Source organism: Poecilia reticulata, linkage group LG21, assembly GCF_000633615.1.
Source record: "Poecilia reticulata strain Guanapo linkage group LG21, Guppy_female_1.0+MT, whole genome shotgun sequence".
In the NCBI taxonomy this organism is placed as follows: Eukaryota; Metazoa; Chordata; class Actinopteri; order Cyprinodontiformes; family Poeciliidae; genus Poecilia; species Poecilia reticulata.
The window spans coordinates 14103972-14128268 of record NC_024351.1 but is presented as its reverse complement, the minus strand read 5'-3'; the positions used below and the strand labels follow the sequence as shown (position 1 = coordinate 14128268).

The 24297-nt window shown below is 38.7% G+C and overlaps 1 protein-coding gene across 1 annotated transcript in view; it reads left to right on the top strand.

Annotated features, from left to right (window-relative positions):
* nbas (NBAS subunit of NRZ tethering complex) overlaps positions 1-24297 on the top strand; it is a 161942-nt gene that overhangs the window by 97510 nt on the left and 40135 nt on the right. The window contains exons 44-49 of the mRNA XM_008398001.1: positions 4530-4780; positions 10461-10801; positions 12706-12930; positions 16218-16420; positions 18756-18845; positions 19529-19712. Coding sequence (XP_008396223.1) covers positions 4530-4780; positions 10461-10801; positions 12706-12930; positions 16218-16420; positions 18756-18845; positions 19529-19712 — 1294 coding nt within the window. The remainder of the gene's footprint in view (positions 1-4529; positions 4781-10460; positions 10802-12705; positions 12931-16217; positions 16421-18755; positions 18846-19528; positions 19713-24297) is intronic.

Below are 24297 nucleotides of genomic sequence, written 5' to 3'. Positions count from 1 at the left end.
GCACTTCTCCACAATATTATAAAAAAAACCCTACCAGAATATTTTAGGACTACTTAAATAACATTGAACTTCCAGATACCCATTTTTTTTTATTTAGAAAAATGTGAATCCAATGTGAACTTAACTCATTCTTAGAGACCATGGAAACATTAAAGAAAGCATTTTATCCAAGTGTAAATGAAACATCTAGAGAATGAGTGAGTTTGGATTTATGACAGGATGTGTGTCGGAAACCATTTACATAATTTATTTGCTCCCTCAATTCCTATATAGTTTATCGGGCTAGCAGTGCATCTCTTCTTGTTTCTATAGAACGCCTTTTCAGCAGAGTTTGAGGGTTGTTCGTGTTTGGAGGCAAACGTGTGTGTGCATCTGTGATAAATTCCCACTTGTCACATTCTGATATAGGGAAATGCTTTATGGACTCCGCTTAACAATAAATTACAACATGCACCTTCCTAAACCCTTTTCACAGCTGCTTTATGTGTGTGTGTGTTTCCACCAAAACCTCAAGATCATGACAAATCTGTGAAGTATATTCATGCTATAATCTCAAGTAGAAGCATCTGCAGTATGCCTATTGATTTAATGGATGGATGGAGGAAGGAAACGGTATAAATAGTGCAGTTGGGAGAATTTAAAGGGGAAAGACGTATATAGACCGAAGTGGGAGTGCAAAATGGAGATTTGACTTACATTGATCCCTAATGGGAAATACATTTTTTGCATTTCACCTTGTTTAGGAGCTGCCACAATTCACAGTTGATTGAATTGAAGTTGAATTTGCAGTCCAGAATTTTGGTCAACTCTGACTCTTTCAGTAAAACAGCAAGCTTTTTCTTGCCAGACTTCAAATTGCTCTCAGTCTTCAACATAACAATTGCCTGGGTCCTTGAAACTAAAATTGCTCTGACACATTCTTTTTTTTTTTTTTTTCTGGCACATTCCTGCAACCCCTCTTTTTGTGTGGTTCCAACTACATCATACTGCTGTGTGGTATAAATTGTAGCAACTTTATTGAACTTGTTGAAGACAATTCATAAAACCTGTGATGTGCTTTCCGAATGAATAAGTATAAAAACATGCATACTGGACTTAGTCCAGGGATCTACATCTTTGACAATCTAAAGAGCCATTTTAAATAAAATGTGTTTAGAAGTACAAATCTTGATTTTTGATGAGAGTAAATATGCTGTCATTTATATAGAACTACAATTTTATTTATATTTTTAGGTTATAGAACAAAGAAAAACTTAAAAGAGGATTGATACATTTTTATGCTTAGTTGATATTTATGACAAATTGTATTAAATAAGCAATAGTTTCTACCTTAATGACGAACATCCATAGGTTTTAATTTGTCCCCTTTGAGAATGTAAATAAGAAAAATACTATATTTTTCATGAATGTGCGTTTTACCATGAGAACCTTCTTAATTATGTTTTCTGACGACTCATCATTCCTTCACTACAAATGTATTAAATCAGTGAAATCATTTTCATGCTCAGCAGCTGGTGTTGAACTTCTTGCCTGTCTACAAGCTTGCTCTGTAGTATTTGAGCATGAAGTGACGCTAAAGGCAGTCCTGTGGCCTGACAGGAAAATTTAACATTGTCTTAGTTATTGATTAACGCTGCACACACATGATATGCTTGGCTGCTGAAGCTGTTGCTGTTTTCTTTTGGTTTGGTTTTATTTTTCAAGTTTTTTTTGGCACTAGTGGCCTTTCATGAACAGTAGTTTGACAAGGAATAAGAAAGAAGAGAGAAAGGGAAGGCAAGCAACAAATGGCCAGAGACCAGGAATCAAACCAAGGACAACTGCGCTGAGGACTAAACTCTCTTCATATAGTGCGCCTGGTCGACCTATTGAGCTCCTCAGGGCTGTTTTTCAAGAGTATAGACTATATTTATAGAATAAAGTTTGACAGGTCTTATCATTCTAGCAAAGCACCTGAAACCTTTATACATAAGGCTCTTCATTTTCTCCTGCTGCACATAACACCACATTCGCCTGTCCACTGCTTGTTTATTTGTATTCTCCAAAGATACTGTTTTTTTTTTATTTAATTTTTTTAATCAGAACAGTGTCCATTGGACAGTGGGTGTGTGTTTGGTTGTGTTGATGAGAGTCTACCAGGCCCGCATTTACTCAATACTGCTTCTCATATTGCTGAGAATCTTACAGCTGCATGTAGTTTGACATCATTAACTGAATATATTCTATGTATTATGGAAAAAACAAGAAATGCTTTCTGCATTTTTCCAACAGCATTACAGTACAACCTCCCCTACTTTGCAGAAAGTTACAAGCATCCTCGACCCTCGGACAGCACCTCTTTGAACAATGCCGTGCTGGATAGCTATCACTTTTCCCTACAGTTTAATCTGTACTGTCTGATTGGCTCTTCAATTGAATAGGCCTCAAAATTTGGGGACATTAGCAATCTCTTTTTGTTTGCTATCTCATGCATCACATCTGAAGCAAACATGTTAATATGGGCCTGGGACGAGCCGGGAGACGAGGGCTGCGAGGAGCGGCGCAGAGATCAAATCAGATTAAATTGGCTCCTTGTTCTGGCTGGCTTTTGAAACAAACAAGAGAAGATTGTAATAACAAGCATCTGATATTACAGCCACATGAGTACCGCAAAGATAGAGTGGGGAAATTCTATTGCGTCCTTCGAGAGCAACCAACAAGGAAGCGGCGGCGGCGGCGGCGGCAAAGCCAGCGTGGCGGAGACTAGTAATGAAGCTATCAGAGAGAAATATGTTCACCACAGAGATGTTAAAAACCGCAGAGAAAAACAGAAGAAACGCTCCCAACTTAAGAAATGTTTTTTATCAAAACTCATAACCTCTCATCTTACTAAAAGAAGGTTTCAATTCATATAGTCCTCATTCTCTTTAGAGGCATTATGAATAACTAATGAAACAACCCTGATTGGGTGCCTGTCTGTGTGTGAGAGACAGAGCACTAGCTAAGCTGAGTGTGCTTCCCTTTGTATTAGTTCAGATGATTGCAGCCATATTAGAGCTCCTGTGGTGAACATGATTAGAGTTATTTACATTATTGAGCCTATTGTCAGCGGCTGCACCCGCTGTTGCTCTCTATTTAATTTTTTCATTAGCAGAAGCCTCCCAGCTAAGTGCGACGGAGAGCCCAGGGGAAGCATTGTCCACTTTGATGTTGTCTCGTTCTGACAGATAAACAGAACTCCACTCTTACGAACACGCTCCCAGACAGCCGCAGATTGCTCAGAGCCCCTCGGAGACCACCGGCGAGTAGCTTTACATCGCCCTTGCCTTTTTAATCTTTGTAGCGCTTCTTGTTTGACTTTAATTGCATTTCTCTGGGGTTTTTTCTCCGTTTCTTTGTGCTGTTCTGCTTCTCTTCATTTTAGTTTGGTTCCCGTTCTTTGGACCACTTGCTGCAGTTGACTTTTTGCTCTGTGGCTACACAAACTCAAATTGTGCTCAGATTAATCAAGTCGATGAAATGGCTTCCCCTCAGATTTTTGCCACCATCTGAACGTTCAATATATCGTCGACTTGACTTTCTTCCTATATACTTTCGATTTTATTTTCATTCCTCCTCTTTGTATAAGTTTGATCAGTTCAAATTGTTAGGATTGTCAGCTGTGATAAATATCCTAAATGTTTCTTTTTAGGGCTTTATTATTATTTTTTTATGACTTTTCCTACTGCGTTTAAACAGTTCTCAACCAATCGTGCTTACTTGTAGTCTTACTGAACAAATCTTTGGCTTTGAGGCTAAAATCAAATGCTTAACAAATCAAATGTTTAACAGATTTTTAAATATCTAACATGTCTAAAAAAAGACATATCCATTTTTCTGAGTGCCTGACACAAAATAAGACCAATCGTTCTTGTTTTATCTTAATTAGGTGAACTAGCGAACTATTAAACAACTATTTATATTTGCTAAATGCCAAAAATTTTTAGGAGAATTTTTTATAGATCTTTTTTTAAGAAGATTCATAGATTCATTTCCTTAATATTTGGTAGAATGGCCTGTGTGACTTCGAAATTCTTCCACAGTTTATTAGTTTGCCACATAGCTTTCTGTTTTCATCTGTTTTGTAAAGTTCACCAGTTTCTCCTGCAGCAAAGCGCTCACACAGTGTGATGCTGCCTTCCCAATATGTTGATGTTGGGATGGTGTTTCAAGTGTCCATCTTTTTCCTCCACATAAATTGGTGATACTTGTGGCCATCAGAAGTCTTCCTAAATCGTTGAACAACTTAGTAAGCTTAATGTAGTTAAACTTATGAACTTAAAGGAAACAAGATTCTCTATCGATAATCTGGCATTGAGCAGACGTAATTTTGATAATCCTATCTGGATAGTTTTAGATTTATTTAAACTCAGTGAGGGAAAAGCTATGTGTCTTTTTATACTGTGTATGTTAATATCTGGTTCCAAATGCAGTTGTGCTGTATTGATTTGATTCTCAGCTGATTTTTTAAAATATTTTTTTGCCCCCTGCTTTTTCTCTTTCACTTCAAGTCTTTCCACTGAAGAAATCGAAAGTCGGAGTAACTCCCTCAAACTGTTTGACACTTTGAAAAGAGACCCGGAGGCCTTTTACAGCCACATGACCAAATATGTTCTGCCCACTGTGGAGGGAAGTGACCTGGGCCGCCTTCTCTACTACTACACCTTAATAGACGCTGCAGGCTGTGAGCCTTATGTGACCACCATCATAAAACCAGACTCTCACGTCAAACTGCTGAAGAAGCTTCGTGCCGTTGCCAAAGGTATGTTTTGGGAGTTTTTTTGTTTTTTTTTGTTTCCATTTGATGATTTGCTGGTGAACTATATATATTCTTCTTTTGACTTTTTCATGTTTTCTTACTTTACAACCATAGGCTTCAGTGGATTTTGTTGATATTTTGACCGATGAAAAAGTTGCTATGATTGTATATAATCCTGAGCACACTTTTTCCACCATGAAACATCATGCTGGTAGCATCATGCTGGTGGGAGATACTTCACCTCAGCAGGCCAGGGAAGCTGCTCAGAATTGATGGAAAGCTTGGATATGTGATCTGTATTAAATTTTGAATGATTTAAACAAAAACTGTTCAGACAAATATTAGAGCAGCAGCATTTATAAATGCTAGGCATAAACAAATACATTCTATCTTGTGAATACCAGTGAAATACATTTTAAATGAAGGATTTATGGGAGATTTTCCGCCCCCAAATTGTGAGGATAAAAAAACAACAACACATATTTTACTGTGAAGAAAAGATTAAACATCCCCGATGACAAATCTACAGTGAGAGGTTACATGCATTATCTTTTATCTCCTCCTTGATCTTATTCTGTTCCTTTTATTTCTTCCCGATTGGTTCATGAAACACTTTTCCTGCAGTGCTGAAACCGAATGCAATCATTTGCCTGTAACTGAAAGAGACACCGACCCACGTTTGTATTATTAGTCAAATAACTGACACCCTGGGAGCCTGCAGTGACACCGTTGAAGTGAGCATTGATCTCAAAGGACATTGAGACCAGACGTCGCCCTCCCAGCTCTTCAGTACCTGATCCCCGGTTTTGTAAGGGTGAAAACATTGTCAGTTCTTTTGGGAGTTCAGTAAAGGTCAGCCTGGGTGTCATCTTGTGTTTTCACGCCTCGCTTCCTCCTTCTGCTCGTGGAAGTGCCACACATTTTAACAGTGACACATGTCTCTGTTTAAAACATGAACAAAGCAAAAACACACTAGCCCGAGAGATCGACTTTAAGGCTTGGATAATAAACAAGCAAAATGTTCACTTGAGGTGTAGGCTCAGTGCACGGGAAGCAAATCAACCAATATGAAAGCAAAACACAAGTGTTGTTACATTTTCCAGATGGATTCAGAGGCATACTTGGCTAACTTTTACTGAAGTGACAAAAATCTAAGTGTGATTTACAGAGGTTGTGATATCTGGTAATGCCAAATGCACAATATATTAGCTATTACAGTAGGCTTGCTGTGCATGTCACTTCTTTCTGTTCTTGCTCTGTTCCTGTTCCCTCATAGTAAAGCAAAGGATTATTTTCTAAAGAACTGCATCAGAACCTTTAGTCTCATCAGCTGCGCTGTTCAGATGTTAAATGGAGTGCTTAATTTTTGGAGTTTGTTAAAAGAAAAAGCTTTTTAGGCATTGTTTTCTAGATGCATTGCAAAAATGAATTCTATAAATTTTGTAGGGATAGCTATTCTTGAAGACTCCAGGATTTATTCAGAACCTTCACCTCATAACTTTCATGAGAGACAACAGTGTCCTCGCATAACCTACATTTGTAAATGTTTTTGGAGTGATGGTTAACTATCATCCCAATAAAAGAATAAGGACGGAGAAATATTTATTATCTGGTGGATTTGCTGTGCATGAATGAATAACTTAATTCATGGTAATTTGAATCAGAGAGAGGCCAATATTCTTCTGTAACAGAGAAAACAAGTCCTTCTACAAACTATCCCAAAGGGTGTATTTAATTTTCTACTCATGTCTTTTTGATGGTGACTTAATTGATTCTTTATAAATATAAATTATATGGAATATGTTGTTTTTCAGCACTTGGGGTCAAATTTGAGACATTTAAAGCTGATAAAGAACCAATTTTTACAGATCATGTTTTGCTAAGAACCAACTCATGCAACACTCCTGGCACACAAGCTGCATCTATATATATTTTTCTCTGGACCAGGAACCTATTTAGCTACACTGACAGTAGTATATACATACTTTACTTCCTTTGCTGTAGGAGTAAAGTACATAAACCTTGGGAACTAGCTCCTGCCAGAAAAAAAAAAAAAACTTCAGCTTGAATTTTTTTCAACATAACATCACCTCCTGATCTCCTGTCTTCATCAAAAATTTAGAACCGTAGGACCTCGGGAGGGTCTGAAGGATCTTTTAATTTAAAAAAATAAGCCAACAGTTCAAAGGCCCAAGAAATGACAGGACAGGTAGACGGTTCCCTCTACAGAAGCTTCTGTTTTGCTCCAAGTCCTGAAACTTTTTTGTTAGCCCAGAAATTGTTTCAAAACATACCTACTTTGCAGTGATTTGAATCCCCAAGCCTTCAAAGTTTTTCAAAGCTTTGTACCTCACACACACTTGCTAGTCATAGCTGTATCTTGATACAGGAGGTAAGCTGCGATTTTACACACTCCGTTCAGGGGAGGGATTTACTAATTGATCAGTTTTGCAGATGCTGGCGCATGAACTCCAACAGATGCACATTACCACACTCAAAAGCCTCAACGAAATCTAGAGCATTCAAATTCATGCAGGCTACTTGTACCTCAGCTGACTTTGTGACATTAACACATAGAAGCTTGCATTCCCTGAATCTCTTTCCAACTTCTTCACATACAACTTTAACGCAACCCACAAATTCACACTCTGTGTGGGTGAAATTGTCACACAGGCTGTTGTCTCCAGGGCCACTAACTTTCTGTTAACATGATCAAACTTTGACGCATTCTCTCTCAAAATGACTCATAAGTCACATGGGAAACCACATCAGCGCATGCAAAGTTTTGGTTGGATAGTCATTTACGCTAACCTTAACTCCAGCTAAGAACTTGTGATTATCCTGGCTGAAGATGGTAAAAAAAAATTTCAACTTGGTCTGTTAGACCACTCTTTACAAAAGAAGCTAAACCACTATAAAAAGGCCGCAATTGAGTTTGTAAATGCATACAGGCAAAAAACCCATTGTAAAAATCTGACAAAATTAAGTCAAATTTGATTTACTGGTTGGTACTATCGTGTTGTATAAGTATTCTGCAGCAGAACTGAACTTATGCACTTAACAAAGTAGATGGTATAATAAGGAAAGAACATTATATAGAAATCTTGAAACAATATGTCAACATAGTTGCTAAGATATTGAAGCTTGTGCACAAATGTGCCTTCCATAATGTGGAATAACCTTAAGCATAAACCCAAATTAAATAAAAAGTGTGTATCATTTTCATGTTTTGGTGTCTCAGTCTCAATCTTTTTGAGACATTTTGCAGACAACTGAGCTTGTCTGTATGTACATATATTGGTCAGTTATAGGAGTTTGGTAAGGAAGTATGTGCCAAAATTCTAACAAAATATATTGAGGATTCATGTAGAAGGAGGCCTGAAAACTTTGGACCAAGTCATAAGGTTTAAAATGTAAATATTCAGCTTTTTACCCACAATTAATAATAATTATTATTATTATTTTTTTTGGTATGCTGTGTAAAGTTTCAAGCATTGTAGGGGCAGCATCATGCTGTGGGACTGCTTTGCTCTAGTAATATTTAACTGCAAAATGTAGGTTGCATTATGAGGATTCAGGACTACCACCAGGCCAGCGGCTGAAATTAGACACAAATGCGTGGTCAAACATGAAAATGATTCTACACACTTGTGTCTGCTGATATAGTACCAAAACTGCCTTCGGAATCGGGCAGTGTGCATTAAATCTTCATACTGTCATCAGACAGTGTACCAGATGATTGTCTGAGTGTAGGAAGGAAGATGATGACATCCTCCATGCAGGAGACTGAAACAGAAGCAGAGAAAAGGTGCTTTAAGCAGAGCCAGACAGTGAGAAAGAGAGGACATGTGTAAGTGCGGTCTTAAATGCGGTTTAGGTGTTCTGTGTAGTGGTAATATAAAAGTGTTTGGTGTTCTGATTTTGTGAATTTTTATATGTGCTTGATTTTTTTATTTTATTTATTGTTTTATCAATATATTTACATGTATTTTTTTATTTTTCACATGGCTCAGAAGGGAGCCTTCTGAGCGGTGCGACGAAGAGCTCTCCACAGACAGGAGAGTATTAAATATTTAACATCCAGACAGGCAGCGGTGTTGCCACTGTAATGTGTCTGTCTGATGGCACAGGAGACCTCGAACATCTCAATGGCTCGTTCCCGTAAACACAGAGACAAAAACACGCTGGAGCCATGCCGTAGCGGTGGACTTGATGCAGATGTACTTGTGCACGATCAGGCAGCACTGCTTCAGCACACAACTGTCTTTATTATCCAGATCAGCATTTATGTATTTTGGATGTGCGGTAGCTTGTTAAACATTGTTTTAACATGTAAGCTTTTGTCATATGATTTATAAGCACATTGACTATTCACACCCCATGAATTAACACTACATAAACCTGCAGCTACTGTGCAATGAAATGTTGAAACTACTTTATCTACTCTGCCAATACAGTTATGAAACCAGAGATTTTGAACATATTTGTAAATTTTTTGCTCTTTCTTCCAGCTATGCAGTATAGTAAACTGAATGCTAAATGAATTTCCATTGTTTCAAGTAAAATGCATTTATATTCAAGGAGGGTTGTGGTTTAACAGATTAACACCTTATCTAAGGTGTGCATAGTAATTAAGCAGCTCCATTCCCCTTTTTAAATGGAGCCCAGAATGAGCATTAGCATATAATAAGAGGTCGTACATTTAAAAAAAAAATAAAATTGCTTGACAGCTTTAACGCCCCATTCATAAAAATGGTCATGGAGGGGGAAAATGTAGAAATTAACAGGAAAAAGAAGAAAAGTTTAACAGTAAGCAGGGTAGAACCCATTATCCTTCAGAGACAACCTCCATAAGTACCTCCGCCTACATGGTCTTTCCAGAAGTACGGGGTGTTGAGTGACCAGAGACATGATCGAGGTAAAAGATGGCAAAGAAAAACCTCTTCTGAGTTAAACAACAAGATTTAGCTAAACATACAAGAGGAAAGATTTTTGCAAAGATTTTAAATAACAGATCAAGTGGGAGAGAGGTTCTGATCAATAAGTCACATTCCTTCTGGGTCTGTAGAGGAAAAATAAGTTATTTAAAAAAAATGGCAATAAAGGCTTGAGACATAATTTACCTTTTTTTTTCTTTTTTTTTTCTTTTGATACCAACAAACCAATGTTTTAAATTGCCCAATTTTATTTATAAAAGTAAGTGTACTCTCTGTTTCTGTATTTTTATTTACCCTTTATTTATGCAGGCTGTCCCATAGAGATTTAATCCAATTTATACTGTATACATTATCTTTGCAAGGTCTTAAAATGACTTGGATCTGTCTTTAAAACGTAGCAAAAATGCAGTTTATGATAAAGAAACCCAAAAATCAAACCCCCCAAACCATATAAATTTACAAAATACGGTGCAAACGCAATTAAATGAATCATAACTTTTCAAATGGGTTTCTCGCAACCCATTTGAGATGGTTAAGTGTTTGTTTACAAATGAGACCATTTTATTTGCTTCTCATTGAATTTTCTTTAGAATTACTGCTAACATTTGATGCACGACTGCTTTGATATTCAACAAAATCTAATTGTGTCAAAGAGTTGCTGGATGGGGAAAGGCAAGCCAGTTTTATAATATAAAATGTACTTCACTGTTTTTTTTGTTGTTGTTTTTTATCCTTGGTGTTTGCAGGTGTAAACTACAAAAAGCTGACTGATGAGTCGTCTGATCCACTGGCCACATTACAACCGGTCCTGACCAGTCAGAATGTTCTGTCCATCTCTAAACTCGCCAATCGGCTGCCTCTGCCCGGAGGCGGCAAGGCGACGGTCTCCGCCAGCGCAGTTCACGCAGTGTGGCTGCAGAAATTGTTTTGGAAAGGAGATCCACAGCTGCTGAAACGACCCCCACACAGTGATCAGGATTACCTGCATGCTTACGACACCTGTGCCAAGTACCTGGACAGACTAGTCCCCTCAGATGCCATCCGCTTCCTGGACAGTATCACTTTCTCTCCTGACGCAGCCAAAAACGTAAGCGGCATTTTGCCATCTTATATGTACGAATCAATATTTGCCAAATGGAAAGGATGGAAAAAGCACCACATCAGAGAAAAGTGTAGAACAAACTTTTTTTTTCCTCTCTGTAATAGCATCAGACTGGAATTGATAGCTGGGCATACACATTTGTAACTGTTTGCGGCCAATGGATCCTGACTGCCACCCAGGCAGGACCCGTATTGTGCAGGAGGAAGAATTGTGGGGAGTTTTAGTGACTACATCCACCTGTCATATTTCTCCCACCCGACTCCAAATTGTGGAGCTGATCTTCTCCTGTGCCTCCAGCTTCATTTTGAGTTGTCAAAAGCCCCCCATGCTAATTTCAGACGAGTAATTCTGTTCACATCCAAACTCTGAGGCCTCAAAACTCAGCCCTGATTTATAAAAGAAATTGTGAAATTTCCCTGGAAATGTCAGACACATAATTACAACTCTGTGAGAAATTGTCCTGCGGTAGAATTAAAGGGCCTTAGTGCACCTTATCAATAGTAGCCCACTGTGTCTTTTTTTCTTCCCGGCACCCTACCAGCTCCCTCTCAAGAACGTTGCTTTTTTTTTTTTTTCCCCTGCCGTTTTTCCCTTATGTCCCTTCTCTTTCCCTACAACTCTGAGGTTTAATTGATCCCCCTCTACTTCAGAGCCAATTAAACCCCAATTCCCACCAGGCGCAGTTTTCCCTCTGGTCTTTAACATGCAGATTACCTCTCAGAAACACATCGCTTTTCTATTCCTATTCTTCCCGTCATTTTGAGCCCTTCCTGGAAAAAATCCAAACCCCTCTCACTATCAGGACTACAGCTGACCTTTAAGTGCTACTTTGCTCTTTACAAGGAAGCCCGATCAATTTCTTACAAGGCTAAGAGGTGCGATGGGTAACTGAGGTTTGTCATTCTACCCACTGGACAAATTTTTATGAAGAGAAACTCCCAGCATTGGCAACCTCCCTTCCTGACTATTGATTTTAGATAAACCTTTTTGGTATCATACCTGAATTTACAGTTTAATACAGATTGATCTGGCCAGGTGATTCAGTGCAAAAAAAAATAATAATAAAAAATCCCAACCTATGTTTGGGTCAGATCAGGCAGCATGTCTTGATCAAATTTAAGACGGTCAAATCGGAACTGGATTAATCAACACAGAACGGTTTATTTTTTTCTTTCAACACAAAGTTAAAGATTCATCAAATGGAGATATTAAGCTATTTAGTCAATTTGTATATTTGTATTTCTATCTATCTGCATGTTCATACATCCTTACATGTAGTCAGTACATAAGACAATGTTACATGATAAAAGTACATTTTTTATGTGACAAAATGTGAAAAAGTTCAAGGTTCGATTTAATACTGTGGATCTGAATGTTTGAAACACCATCTTGTGCTGGTGAAGAAAAAAAATCCGATGGCTTCATAATATCTATTATGCTTGAATGAGAAGTGGCAGCTGTGAAGCCAGATAATGTTGGTGTATCCACCTCGGTTTGACTGTGTGTGCAGAACATGTCAACGGCTGTCTACTTTCATGTAAGAGGGTAAAACCTTCAGCCAAAGGCCCTCTCCTCCCCGCATGAATAGTTAACCTGCTCACACTGAATAAAATCAATCACATTAGCCTGACTTCTATGATGTCTCTTACACACGCTTCTCTCTCTGACCTGCTTCTCCCGCGCATTTACACTTCAAGTTCCTGTTATTATTTCCATCGAGATCGATTGCATACCTTCAGCATGTTATGTTCTGAATTAATAAATATCACCTGCCAATCCTGTCCTCCCTCTCTTTGCTCAAATTGACCTCAATCTTCCTCACTCATTTGCTTTTCTTATCACATTTCTCCCCGTCCTTCGACCTTCCATGTCCTCTATTCCCCGTCCAGCTGAGCGTCCAAGCGAGGTCGGAGGTGATAAAGCGAGCCTCCAGAGCCCTGCGCCAGCTGGCCGAAAAGAACAGGAAGAAAGGAATTGATAATAGTGGAGAGCATGAAGGTACGGACCCAACAGAAATGACTTCAGACGAGGCTCTAGCACACCTGCAGCAATCCGAGGCCCACCTGGACACTCTGAGTCATGCCTTCATCCTGTCACTCAAAGACAGCCAGCAGGTAGGACACATCTGCCACAGTTCAGCTATGTTTTTTTTGTCTTTTTTTCTTTCAGGATGAGAATTTCTCTTTATGCAACAGTGTGTTAAAAATATCAACTTAAGAAAAAAGAAAATGTTTCAAATGAAATGCATATATTATGCAGATATTTTTTTTATGTTAGTCATGTGGGACTGATTTGTATTTATGTAAAAAAAAAAAAGTATTGTAATAAAATATTTTTTTTAAAGTACTAATAATAGCATTTCTAAAGGCTGTTTAAATTGTTTTACTTATGTTTCCACAGAAAAATATATATATATTTATTTTTTTTGTTTTCAATAAGATGCACATACTTGTTTTACCCAAAATTGATTGAAACACAGACATTATTTGTTGTTAAATAAATAGAGGATTTTTGTTGTATCCTTTGACAAGCTAAAAAAGGTGTTTTAAACTTAAAATAAGAAAAATTCTTAGATGTGACAAATTTGATATCAAGGACTGGTGGATTATGTATCCCAAACCCAACCTTGGGGTCTTTCCTCAATATATTTCCTCTTGTTTTCCTATTTTGTCTTTCTGCAAACTGTAGAATAAATGTTCACTAGTCCCACAGAAATCTTTAAAATACTCTAAAATCAATCATGGGAAAAATTAAGTGCATCCTATGAGGCTTTAGCATCAAGCTCACTTTCTTTAGTCCTTTGTGAGACTTGCTCATGGCTCACTATGGCAACTGTGCCAGAAATGGGTGGTATATTCAAATCCAAGTCTGCAAACAAAAGTAGCATTAAAAACGTTTGGGAGTCCTCCGTCATAAACACTTAGACTTAGAAAAAAAATATTTAGCATACATCAAGAGCCTAGTTTATTTCCTGAAAAAGTGCAAAAAGCTGAAAGTACAATGCAAATAAACTCTACATTTAAGCCAGTTACATTCAGGCAGCCCTACCCTTTGCATTGGTATAAGTTACCTCTGCTAAGTTGCACACCTGTAATGCATTGGGTTTATTTTATTATATGCTAGTATGCAAAGTATTGCAACGGATGGAAGCAACAGGCATGTTGACCAGTCTTCCAGTCTTTTGAGTATGTGTTTTTGATATTCTGACACACACACACACACGCATACAAGCAGGCATTTCTCATTTCCCTACCATGAGATGGCCTTTCGTTCGACCTCCAGATGGTGTTTGCGAGTGTTTATTCTGTATATGTGGTTGCATATTTTGGCTGGTTCTGCTCTGCTAAGCTCTTCCAAGGCACACAGAGGCCGGTCAAGGGTATATTAATGTAAATCTACTGTCTGCTATTTAAAATGAGCCCCCTCCATATGGACATATACATGGCACATGCATCATGCTGTATCTCATTAAATAAAGTCACTCTGACTTAACCCCGCTGTCGCCTCGCTGTGTGTTACACATGTGCATGTAAACACTAAATGGATGCTTGGCCAAAGAAACGGACCGTTATGATTTGGTGAGCTGGGTGTTGCTATGCGACCACGAGGCTGCGCTGAGAACTGGCTTGACCGCCACACCATGTAAGTTGGTGATATTTAGCCCCCAATTTATCTGTGTTTAAGAGCACAAATCCTCCATAATAGAGGCGAAGGTACAAGCATTACAAGGCAGAGCGTTCGGGCAGAGTCACAGGTGCATGTGTGCAGAACACGTTATCAGACACGTTATCCCCTTTAATGAAACTTCACCTCTTTTAGTGGGTGAAGCGATTGCATCCTTAGAGGATAAAAAGCATATTAAGGAGTGGGAAAGGCCAGATAGGGGGAAAAAGATGGATATATAGAGCTCTACGGGTTCTTTCGGCTATAAAGAGTTCATTTATCAAAAGGACATGATCCACTGCAACAGGTGCACTGGCCTGGCATTAGGAGAACATTGGTCTGAATTTCATACACACTGCCTTGTAAAAGTATTTATACCACTTGATCTGTTTTTATGCTTACAGAACAATGTTTGATTGTAAAGTGTAAGGATAATGGTATATTCATCTAAATATATTTACAAATAATCTGAGACGTGTGATGTTTATTTCCATTGAACCCCTCTGATGTCCTTAAGTAAAATTCTGTTCCACAAACTCCGTTTAGGACCCAGCTTTAAATAGGAAACATGTTCTGACTGTGTTTAATTGAATCTCTGTATAAATGCAATTGTTCCATGAAGGACTCAGAGATTTTTGTAAGAGAATATTTATGAACAAACAGCGCCGTGAACACCGGAGAAGTAAGCTGACGATTCAAGGATAGAGTTGTGGACTTGGAAAATAAATGCATACCACACTATTCAGATTTCATTCATGAAGCCATAAAATGTTGAACATTACATTTATGATGCACTATGTGGTAGTTTAACACATGAAATCACAATAATCTACACTGGAGATTGATTCTGCAAATTGGCAAAGTGTATAATGTTCTGCAAACTGGCAAAGTACTATGGACATTGAGACACTGGTTATAAATTGCTCTCCAGAATAAACATCCCAATCAAAGTCTGTTCTCTGCGTTATTTTACTGAAAAGTTCAACCCTGCTCGGTAATTTTCATTCCTCTCAGAGCCAGAGCAAGGACTGATGAATTGAAAACTTAATGTTATAGCACATTCACTCATCATCATGTCCATTGCACATAATTGGCGTATTACCAAAATCGCTGTATTTTTTCATCAGGCGCTCAGCCTTAGACTATATTGCCAGGAACATGAGAGACCACAGTGAAACTGCTGCATATAAAATGTTATCCAATCAGGCACTCCTCAGCCTTTAGCTGGCACGCCGCTGATGGATATAATATTATAATTAAGTATCTCATATAAATGATCTCTGTCTCATTTCAACAGAAGGAATAATAATAAGATATCAGTATCAAGTCCTTAATATTGTCTCGGTAATACAAAAATCTATATTTGATAAAAAAAAAAAAAAAAAAAAATGTACTCACGTCATGATCAAAGTGCATAGCGGATTGTTAAGTGTACATCTTTTATACCAGCATCTCTAATGGAATATATTAGAAGAAATGATTTGGTTTATATCTGCAAGAAACACACATATTTTGCAGACAGAAGCGTTAAAGTTAAAAGACATTTAAATTTAAAGAGGTTTGGGATTCACTATGACAAAACTCCTACAAATGTACATCCAAACGTCTGTAACCTACAGACCTTAATGTAGTTCACATTTTAAAATACCCCTAACGCAACTCAATAAAACGTTACCGTTCAACAGACTCTTTTTGGTTATGTTTCAGTTGTTACTCTTTTTACCTCTCTCTACTTTAGGAACAGCGGCAGCGCTACAGTCAACTTTATGATTTGTCGCGGTCTGAAAGGTCAAAAATTTGCGAGTTGGCAGTCACAATGGCAACTGACGGACATCCTCTGGAGCAGATTAAAGAGCTTCTGTCTGTAGCTGTTGGGCCGCTCGACCTGTCTGTCAAAACTGTGCTTCAGGAGGCTGTGCAGAGGGTCGTGGCAGCACTTAGGTAAGATCACTCACTTTCTCTCCGTTTCTCAGTTTCTCTCACACCTGTGTAGTTGTCAGAGCAAAAGGAACTCAAGTGAGGAATCAAAACTATGCACTAAAATAGAAACGCATGTGTTTGTCATACACATTTACAGACGTTTGCAAAAGAACGTAGGTAAACAAATAGTATCTCACTCCTGTGTGAGGACATATCTAACTTACTGATTCACTATGATGACCTGTTGCCATGGAAAACTCTTAAAAGCTTGGTTTTGAAAGCCTGAAAGTTCCCTACTTAATTGACGTATATACACTGAAAACATAACCTAAAATTAGATGCTGTATATAGATGTAATTTAATTTCCTGACGGCTTCACTCAAAACACATTTCACACACTAGTTTTTTTTTTTTTATAATGCGGTAAGAAACTTTTAATTAACAAAGCTTAACAGTTTTCTTATTTCACCACAAACAGAATGCTAAAGAGGAGGTTTTGCTGGCTAAAAATGCAAACTTAATTGAATGTTTGAGTTGAGATGTTTTTTTTTTGTGTTTTTTTTTAGAAAGTCTGGTATATTTTGTAAAAAATAGACCACATCATTAGATTTTCTAATTGTTACAGAAATCTACATGCAGCCAAAATTATTTTTCTGAGTTTGTTGAAAGAAAATCATGTCTCTTGTAGTTTTCTTGTCTGTATCTTTTTTTAAATTATTATTATCATTGTTACATTTTATACAAATGCATGCTAAACAACAGCATCATTCCTTTGCTATATTTTCACACATACTGTCTCACAAGATTATACAATCAAAACAATGATACAAAATACGTCTTAAAATTATATACGAATACAAAAAGAGGTTTAGGATCAGGCCACCTTAACACAACTCCCACAACCTGATCTTTGTTGGCACTTATCAGAAAATATTCAGCATATCGGTCCACTCCAGGCTCAGCATGTTGTTGGGAAGAATACTGTCAAAAGAGAAGCCTGAATGTACAGAAGCTGCCTGTGGGAGTTCAGCTCTGAGCACTCAAAAGGAACGGAGAGATGATTCGTGCTGACATGCCTGTGGAGCTGCTAGATTTAAAAGCCATGCCAAATACGTGGATATTGTGTGACTCAGCGTGCAAAAACTTTATACAGTCATTACTGAGCTTGGTGAAAAACAGAGAATTGAGGAGATTCTGGGTTATTGATATGACCTAAAAGGAAGGAAGTTCTACTCATTCTTGTTGCCCTTTCAGCCTCGAGGACCTCTTTAGTTTTACAGACGGAGCCAGATATAATCTGGCCATCTGATTGGCTTGATAAATGAGCACCAATCACCTTGATTATAGTCCTGCCTCATTTCCTGCTTTTTATGGCTGCTCAATGGTGCATGGTGCAGATTAATGGCACCTGCATTTATACACCAGCAGAAGATGATCGTGCACATTTGCAGATTCTCATTTGTATTCACGCAGACGGGCGTGCACTACTTGTGATGAACACACACTCTCTGTCTTGCATGTGTTTTTGTGCTTTTTCTCTGTTTCATTGTCTTCCGATAACTAATGCACCCTCGTGTAAATGTTCTCCTCCAGATTTCATCCACACTTCCATATATCTGCTTGTTGGTTGTATGTATGCTTACGCAGAGCTTCGCTGTATGTAATTAGAGGTAGATTTTCTTTGTCGTGTTCATGGCTTTCAGAAATTTGCCTTTACTTATTTGTCGTAGGGCTGTCCTGAAAGTGTTTGGCAGTTATGAATGAGCCAGTCTGGTTTTTGGCTCCCCCAAAAAGCTTTCCGGTCTGGTGCAGCAGGCAGAGCCGAGCCTAATGCTAATGGCTGTCTTTTGTATCTGTCATAACCACTCTGTTTGTGTGTGTCTGTGCGTGTGTGTTTTCCAAGGAGAAAAATCTAAGTGGGAAAATGCAAAAGATGCTGTCTCATCTCCCTCATTTGTGGAAGAACATTTGTGTGTTTTGTGGTTTATATATGCCAAGACATGAGTCTTTTGCATGGATACAGTCCCAGGACCAACACGGGGAAAAGAGGCAGATGTCAGAACCACTAATGATGTCCCAGTTTCTCTTTCAGATTGCTAGTTTGTATTTTTAAATCAATTTAATTTACAACTCTTTGGACGTGAGAATTCAAATGATCATGTAAATTAACCAAACTTATAGACCCTGTGAGGTTTCCTCTACTGCTTGTTCATTTAACTTTTTTCTGGTTCACTTTTAAAAACAATGTTTTTTTTTTGTCTCAAGCAAGCGCTTGTTGTCCCTTGACGTTACCAAAAATTTTATTATGATCCTGCATTGTTTGAACTTGGAATTTTGATTTTTATTTTCATTTCAGTGGAGACCAAACTGCCCTGAGAAATTACCCTCAACCCCTTGGGGATCTGAAGGCGTTGGTGGCATCTGTGCACAACAATGTGCAGAGCGGGTAGGTTCCACTAGTCCACTTATTACTATTGAAAGTTTAATCTTACCTCTTGAGGACTTGTGATCCTCAAGAAATAAGCATATCCTTTCCAACTGCAAGGTTGTGTGTATCTTGAAAATGAGTCATAAGACAAAGCACATCAGCAAATCCACAACAGAATGGCATTCAAATAAAAAATAATCAGGATTTCTAAGACCCACTTCATCCAGACTCTAATCTGAATGCAATATTGTGGTTAATTAAGTTCGGATATTGACGGGAATGTCAATCAATTGTAGATTTCTACATTTGCACTGCAAAACATTTTTTTTGTGTGCGCAATAATTTGATTTTGACTGGTCTTATTGAGTACTGAGTACACTGGCAAAAGTTCAAATTTTGTTCAGGCCAGAAAAGCAGCCTTAAAGATCTTATTTATTATCTATTCAGCTTTTTTTTTTTTTTTGCTGAATGATTTCAGGACTCTTAAATGTTACTCACATCTAGCTTTTAGGCTGTTTATCACTGTGAAGTAATTTTGTGAAGGCTTTTTCTATTTCTTTTTTTTATTTTTTTGGAAACACATAAGCCCAACCTGTTGATCTCTTCTGAGAGGAACCCACACACGCATCCTCTGCCAGTCTGAGCTTTCCTTATCTCTCTTGGCCTGTCTGACTGCTGTCTCTCTGCCCTTCTTCCATCAGTGACAGCACTGTGACTTCAGATGACCTGCTGGCTTGGCTGCGTCCGTTCTGCGGTGAAGCATCCCTCCCAGTGAGGCCTCGCATCGACGTGCTGCAGATCCTGGAAAGTAACTTCAGTCTGATAGACCATGACGTCCGTCTTCTGCTGCTCTATAGGACTCGGGCTGTTCTCAAAGACAGAGAGGTGATGCAAACACACACATGCTTGTAATTCCAATCACTTACCCACTGCACATTGAGTGTTAATTTTGTAGCACTTGAGAAATGACTTTTTATTCCCAGTATTTTTTTTTTTTTTTTTTTAAAGCAAAGAAATAATTAATTTGCAGGAGATTATAGAGGCTTGGTTATATTTCTTTTGAGGATGTACTTGAAATTAAGGAGCGAAAAGAAGAATTAATTTGGAGAACTAGAAAACAGAAGAAGGGGTGGACCAAGAAATCACTCACTTCTGTGGGAAATGTTGTAATTGAGCAAAGTGGTTTGCTCCTAAATTCTGCATACTTTGCTTCCACATAACCAGACCTTCTTATAACACTTTAAAGTTGCCTTTAATCAGTAGTTTTTCAGATTCATATCTGTATTCATTTCATAAGTCCCAGGCTGTTGGCACACGTCTGTTCATCTCACCTCAGCACACGTCTGATTCTGCCTTCACCCTTTCCCCTCCGTAGTGTAACCAGCTTTTGAGTGGCTAGTCATTATGTTATCTCACTGACTAATTCATGGTCGAATTTGGTTAATTAATGTGTAAATGCATGCGCGCAGCCGCAGGCCATTGTGTGTTCAGGTAGACAGGTGTGTGGGCCCAGACTCTTTAACTAATTGGGTGAACTCCTGACATCTGGCAGGCTTTGATGAAATACTCACACTGAGGCAGACACACATGCACTCTTAAAGGAGAGTACATCCAAGGGATCTGTTAATTAATCTTGTAAAAGACATCTTGCAGTAAGGGCAAGTCTCATTTCAAATGAAGTGATACCACGTCTCTCTTTCTCTCTTCTCCTCGGCAACCCAACGCGTTAGAAGGATTCTTGTAGTGGGGCTCTGATATAACTTTCATTAGTCTAAATTTTGGTCGGTTTTAAATATTTCTCATGTTCACAGCTCAGCTGCCACCCAGATTTAATCCATGCAGGAGCACATTCACTCACACTTACTCTTTTATGCAATACATTTTTTTTTCTTTTAATATGAGCAACTTTTCATTGTGTCAACGGCTCAGCTGAAAGCTGCAGAAGATTAATCATGCAGGCTCCTGCCACCCATACGCAGAGCTGCCACTGATGGCGGCCAGTTGCCCTGAAGCCGTGCTACAGATTCAGTCGGTACTGACCCCATCGCATTTTGTTGCAGCCAGAAGACAAAGAGGCCGAGGAGCAGAAAGAAATTGCTTTAGGAAAAGGAAAAAAAAAAAGTCAAATGAGTAGAGAATTTGACAAGGGAAAAATCAGACAGGATTGGAGTTGATATTATTATTCTTCTTCTTCTTCAGAACCCTGGGGTCCTTTACTAATCAGCATAGCTTTCTTCTAACGATGTCCCACAGGTTACCTCAGGGCCAAAGTCCTTTTCAATTTATTCAGTTGTCTGTACTGCACAGGTGCAAACAAACAAGCTGTGATGGCTGCTGTATTTTTTATGAAAGCTATTAGATATTAACATTTTGACCTACAATGAAATGCAGGAGTAAAATAGAAACACCTGCCTAGTCACAACACGCTTGCAGATGCTAACAAAGTCAATGTTTTATTTTCTTGATTTCGTTCAAATATGCAGCAATTTGTACTTCTGAATTGGATAACCGAAGAGCACTGGCACAGATAATATCACCTCGCTGTTGTGATGTATTGCTTTTCTTCATGCTTCAAACAAGGAGGTGAGATTTTCCTGTTATTGGAATATTATACACCTCTTCATTTCGGGCAAATTTGTAGTCTGTTGAAAAAGAGGCTAATAATTGTTGGAAGAATGGATGCAGGAAGGACGGCGCAAATCTTGACCTGGCCATAGTGCTTTTACATTGCATAATGTTAAATATATATAAAAAGAAACAGAGCTTGTTTCTTTAAAGTTAGAGTAACATGTACTTCGGTTGCTGGAAACCAAAACATGTAATGAAATTTCCACTTTATATAAGAAACTTTTATAAACAGCTGCTGCATTAGCAGTGTTATAATGTAAAACCAACCTTTTTAGCTTTATATAATGTTCTAATGTTCTCTCATTAAACCTGTTTTTTTTTTTTTTATCCGAAGAAATAAAAACAACTACAGCAAAATCTAAGCTTACTTCATGTGACTGAGGTGAGACACTCATTCATGTTAATCAGAGAACCAGGGTTATATTCACAACCTTAAATTTTCTGTCATAGCATTCATTTTGTGTCTCACTATTTTGAGAAATGACTGCTGGATTGGCAGACATGCCTGTTTTAATGACAACTTTTTCCAAAGGCTAATCAGTAAGGGGTCACACAAAGAGAGCCTGCACTTATGACTGAAAGTGCCAAAACGGCAGCAGTCACATCAAACTCGTAAATTTTAGCAATCATGTTGTAGGAAGCCCAACATGTAGGTGCATTCCTCCTGAATAGAGTCCTTTAAAAAAGGCTCAATAGGATGCAAACCCCCTGGTGGAGTGTGAATGAAGACCCGGCGGGGGCTGGAGTCCCTTGCTAGATTATGCCAGAGTAATATCTTCCACAATCCAGTGTGAAAGATACTGCTTTGATACAGGGTTTCCTGTATGTGGTTTTGCCCAAGACACAAATAATTGATTGGTTTTCCTAAAACCTCGCACGCTGTCCAAATCGGCAGTGCACTCACTGGACACAAATTATGTGGATGCCTTTGCTCCTCTGAAGCAAATGGAGGCAAGTGAAAAGAAGTCGACTCTTGGAGAGCATGAACCCAACACTTACGGAACAAAAGCTGGGTTAGGTTGCAGGACGGCCTTTACGTCGTTAGGGGAAAAATTAATACAGCCTTGAAACACAGAAAGGGCATGAATTCCACTAACTCGCTTAGCTGAGGTCAAAGCAAGCAGTAAGGTTGTTTTAAAGGATAATAATCTAAGCTCAACTTTTCTCTGAGGCTCAAAGGGAGAAACGGATAGAACAGTGGGACAGTCCCACAATAGACCTCAGCACTTTGCCCCTCCTCACATAGACACCACTGGTGCCAGCCATTCAAGGATGGCACCTCATCAAATTTAAGCTTTTGATGAGGTCATGCAGGGGGCATTTCCCATTGTGAGACACGAAATAAATGCTATGAAAGAAAACCAAGGAAGAAAACCCATAAAAATATGGAAGCTGTCTGGGAAACATTTTTAAGCACCAGATGACAAAACAACATAATGTTTTGCCGTAAAACATAATGAATGTATGTTTTATAATTGAATAAACATTATAAAACATGCCAGTCCAAACAAATGTATCATTAGTTTGGTCGTTTGAAAGATGAGGTTTTAAAATGAGGTCAAATCGCACCTGGTGTAGTTGCATGCATCGACTGTAACAGATTTTCTCCTCTTAAATTTTACTAAAATGTAGTTCCAAATAAAGTCCCCTTCTTTGTCTTAAGCACAGTGCTTGTGATGACGCAAGCAGATGTTTGATCACTCTCTATTTGGGACCCAGACTCCCACAGGTCCTGGTGGGACCTTGAAGTGAGAGAGGTTGTTGATGCTTAAAATGTTGTTTTCCCTCTTTTGACAGAATGGGTTGCAGTTAAATCCACTGGAGTTTATTTGTGTAGCATTAAATGACAACAAAGCCATAAACAAAATAAGAGAAGAGGTCTAAATAAGGTTGAATAATATACAATCTATTTCAATGCATGCACAATCAATTTGACAATGGAGAAGATCGCATTCACCACCATGTTTTTTACGATTACCAGGATATTTGGTCACCAAAGGAGTGAGGAAACTTTGTAACACGCTACTTCCTGGGGTGACGTTTGACACAAGTAGCTATAGGGATGAGTCCATCAAGTACGATGTATTTGACTCCTATCTTTTCAACCCTTCCCCGGCTGGGGAGTCAGCCTCTGCTCTGATGATAGCGGCATTAGAGGAATGGAGCCATCAAAAAAGATCTGCCACTTCCCCGGCTGGGGAAGTTTGCGGTGAAAAGGAGACCCTTGAGTCTGAAAGGCGCCACCTCTGCTCTTATGATAGCGGCATTGAATCACTGGACCCGTCAAAAGAGGGCTAGGGAAGTTTGTTTAGACTCAACGGTCTCAAGGAGTCTCAAGTCTAAAAACTCAACCTCTCCTCTGACGAAAGCGGCATTAGAAAACCGGACCCGTAAAGAGAGATCTGTCCTAGGGGACGATTTGGCTGATCTTTCGTCAGAGGAAGGTTCCTCTGAAGAGACTTTAACTTCTGCATTGCATCCCTATCATGTTCGACATCTTATGATACCGGAATTTGCCGCAAAGAGAACTTACAATCAAAGGGCTAAAAATCAGACCAAACGTCACCCTAAAAAGTCTTGTTGTTCTTTATCTTAAAGGACAGCATTTTACATCTGCCCCGGCTGGGGCAGTTTGCTCATCAGGCCACAGCAAACCGAAAGATCATTCAGGTCGGTCTGATGGAGAGAATGCTGATGAAGGAAACGATTTCTCCATTCATCCTAAAGTGCATAGATTGAGAAGGGTTGGAGCGATAAGGAGGAAAAAGAGGCGTCCAAAAGCTGAACCTCTGCTCTAATGAGCGAAAAGTAGACCATTGAGTCTAAAAGCTCAACCTCTGCT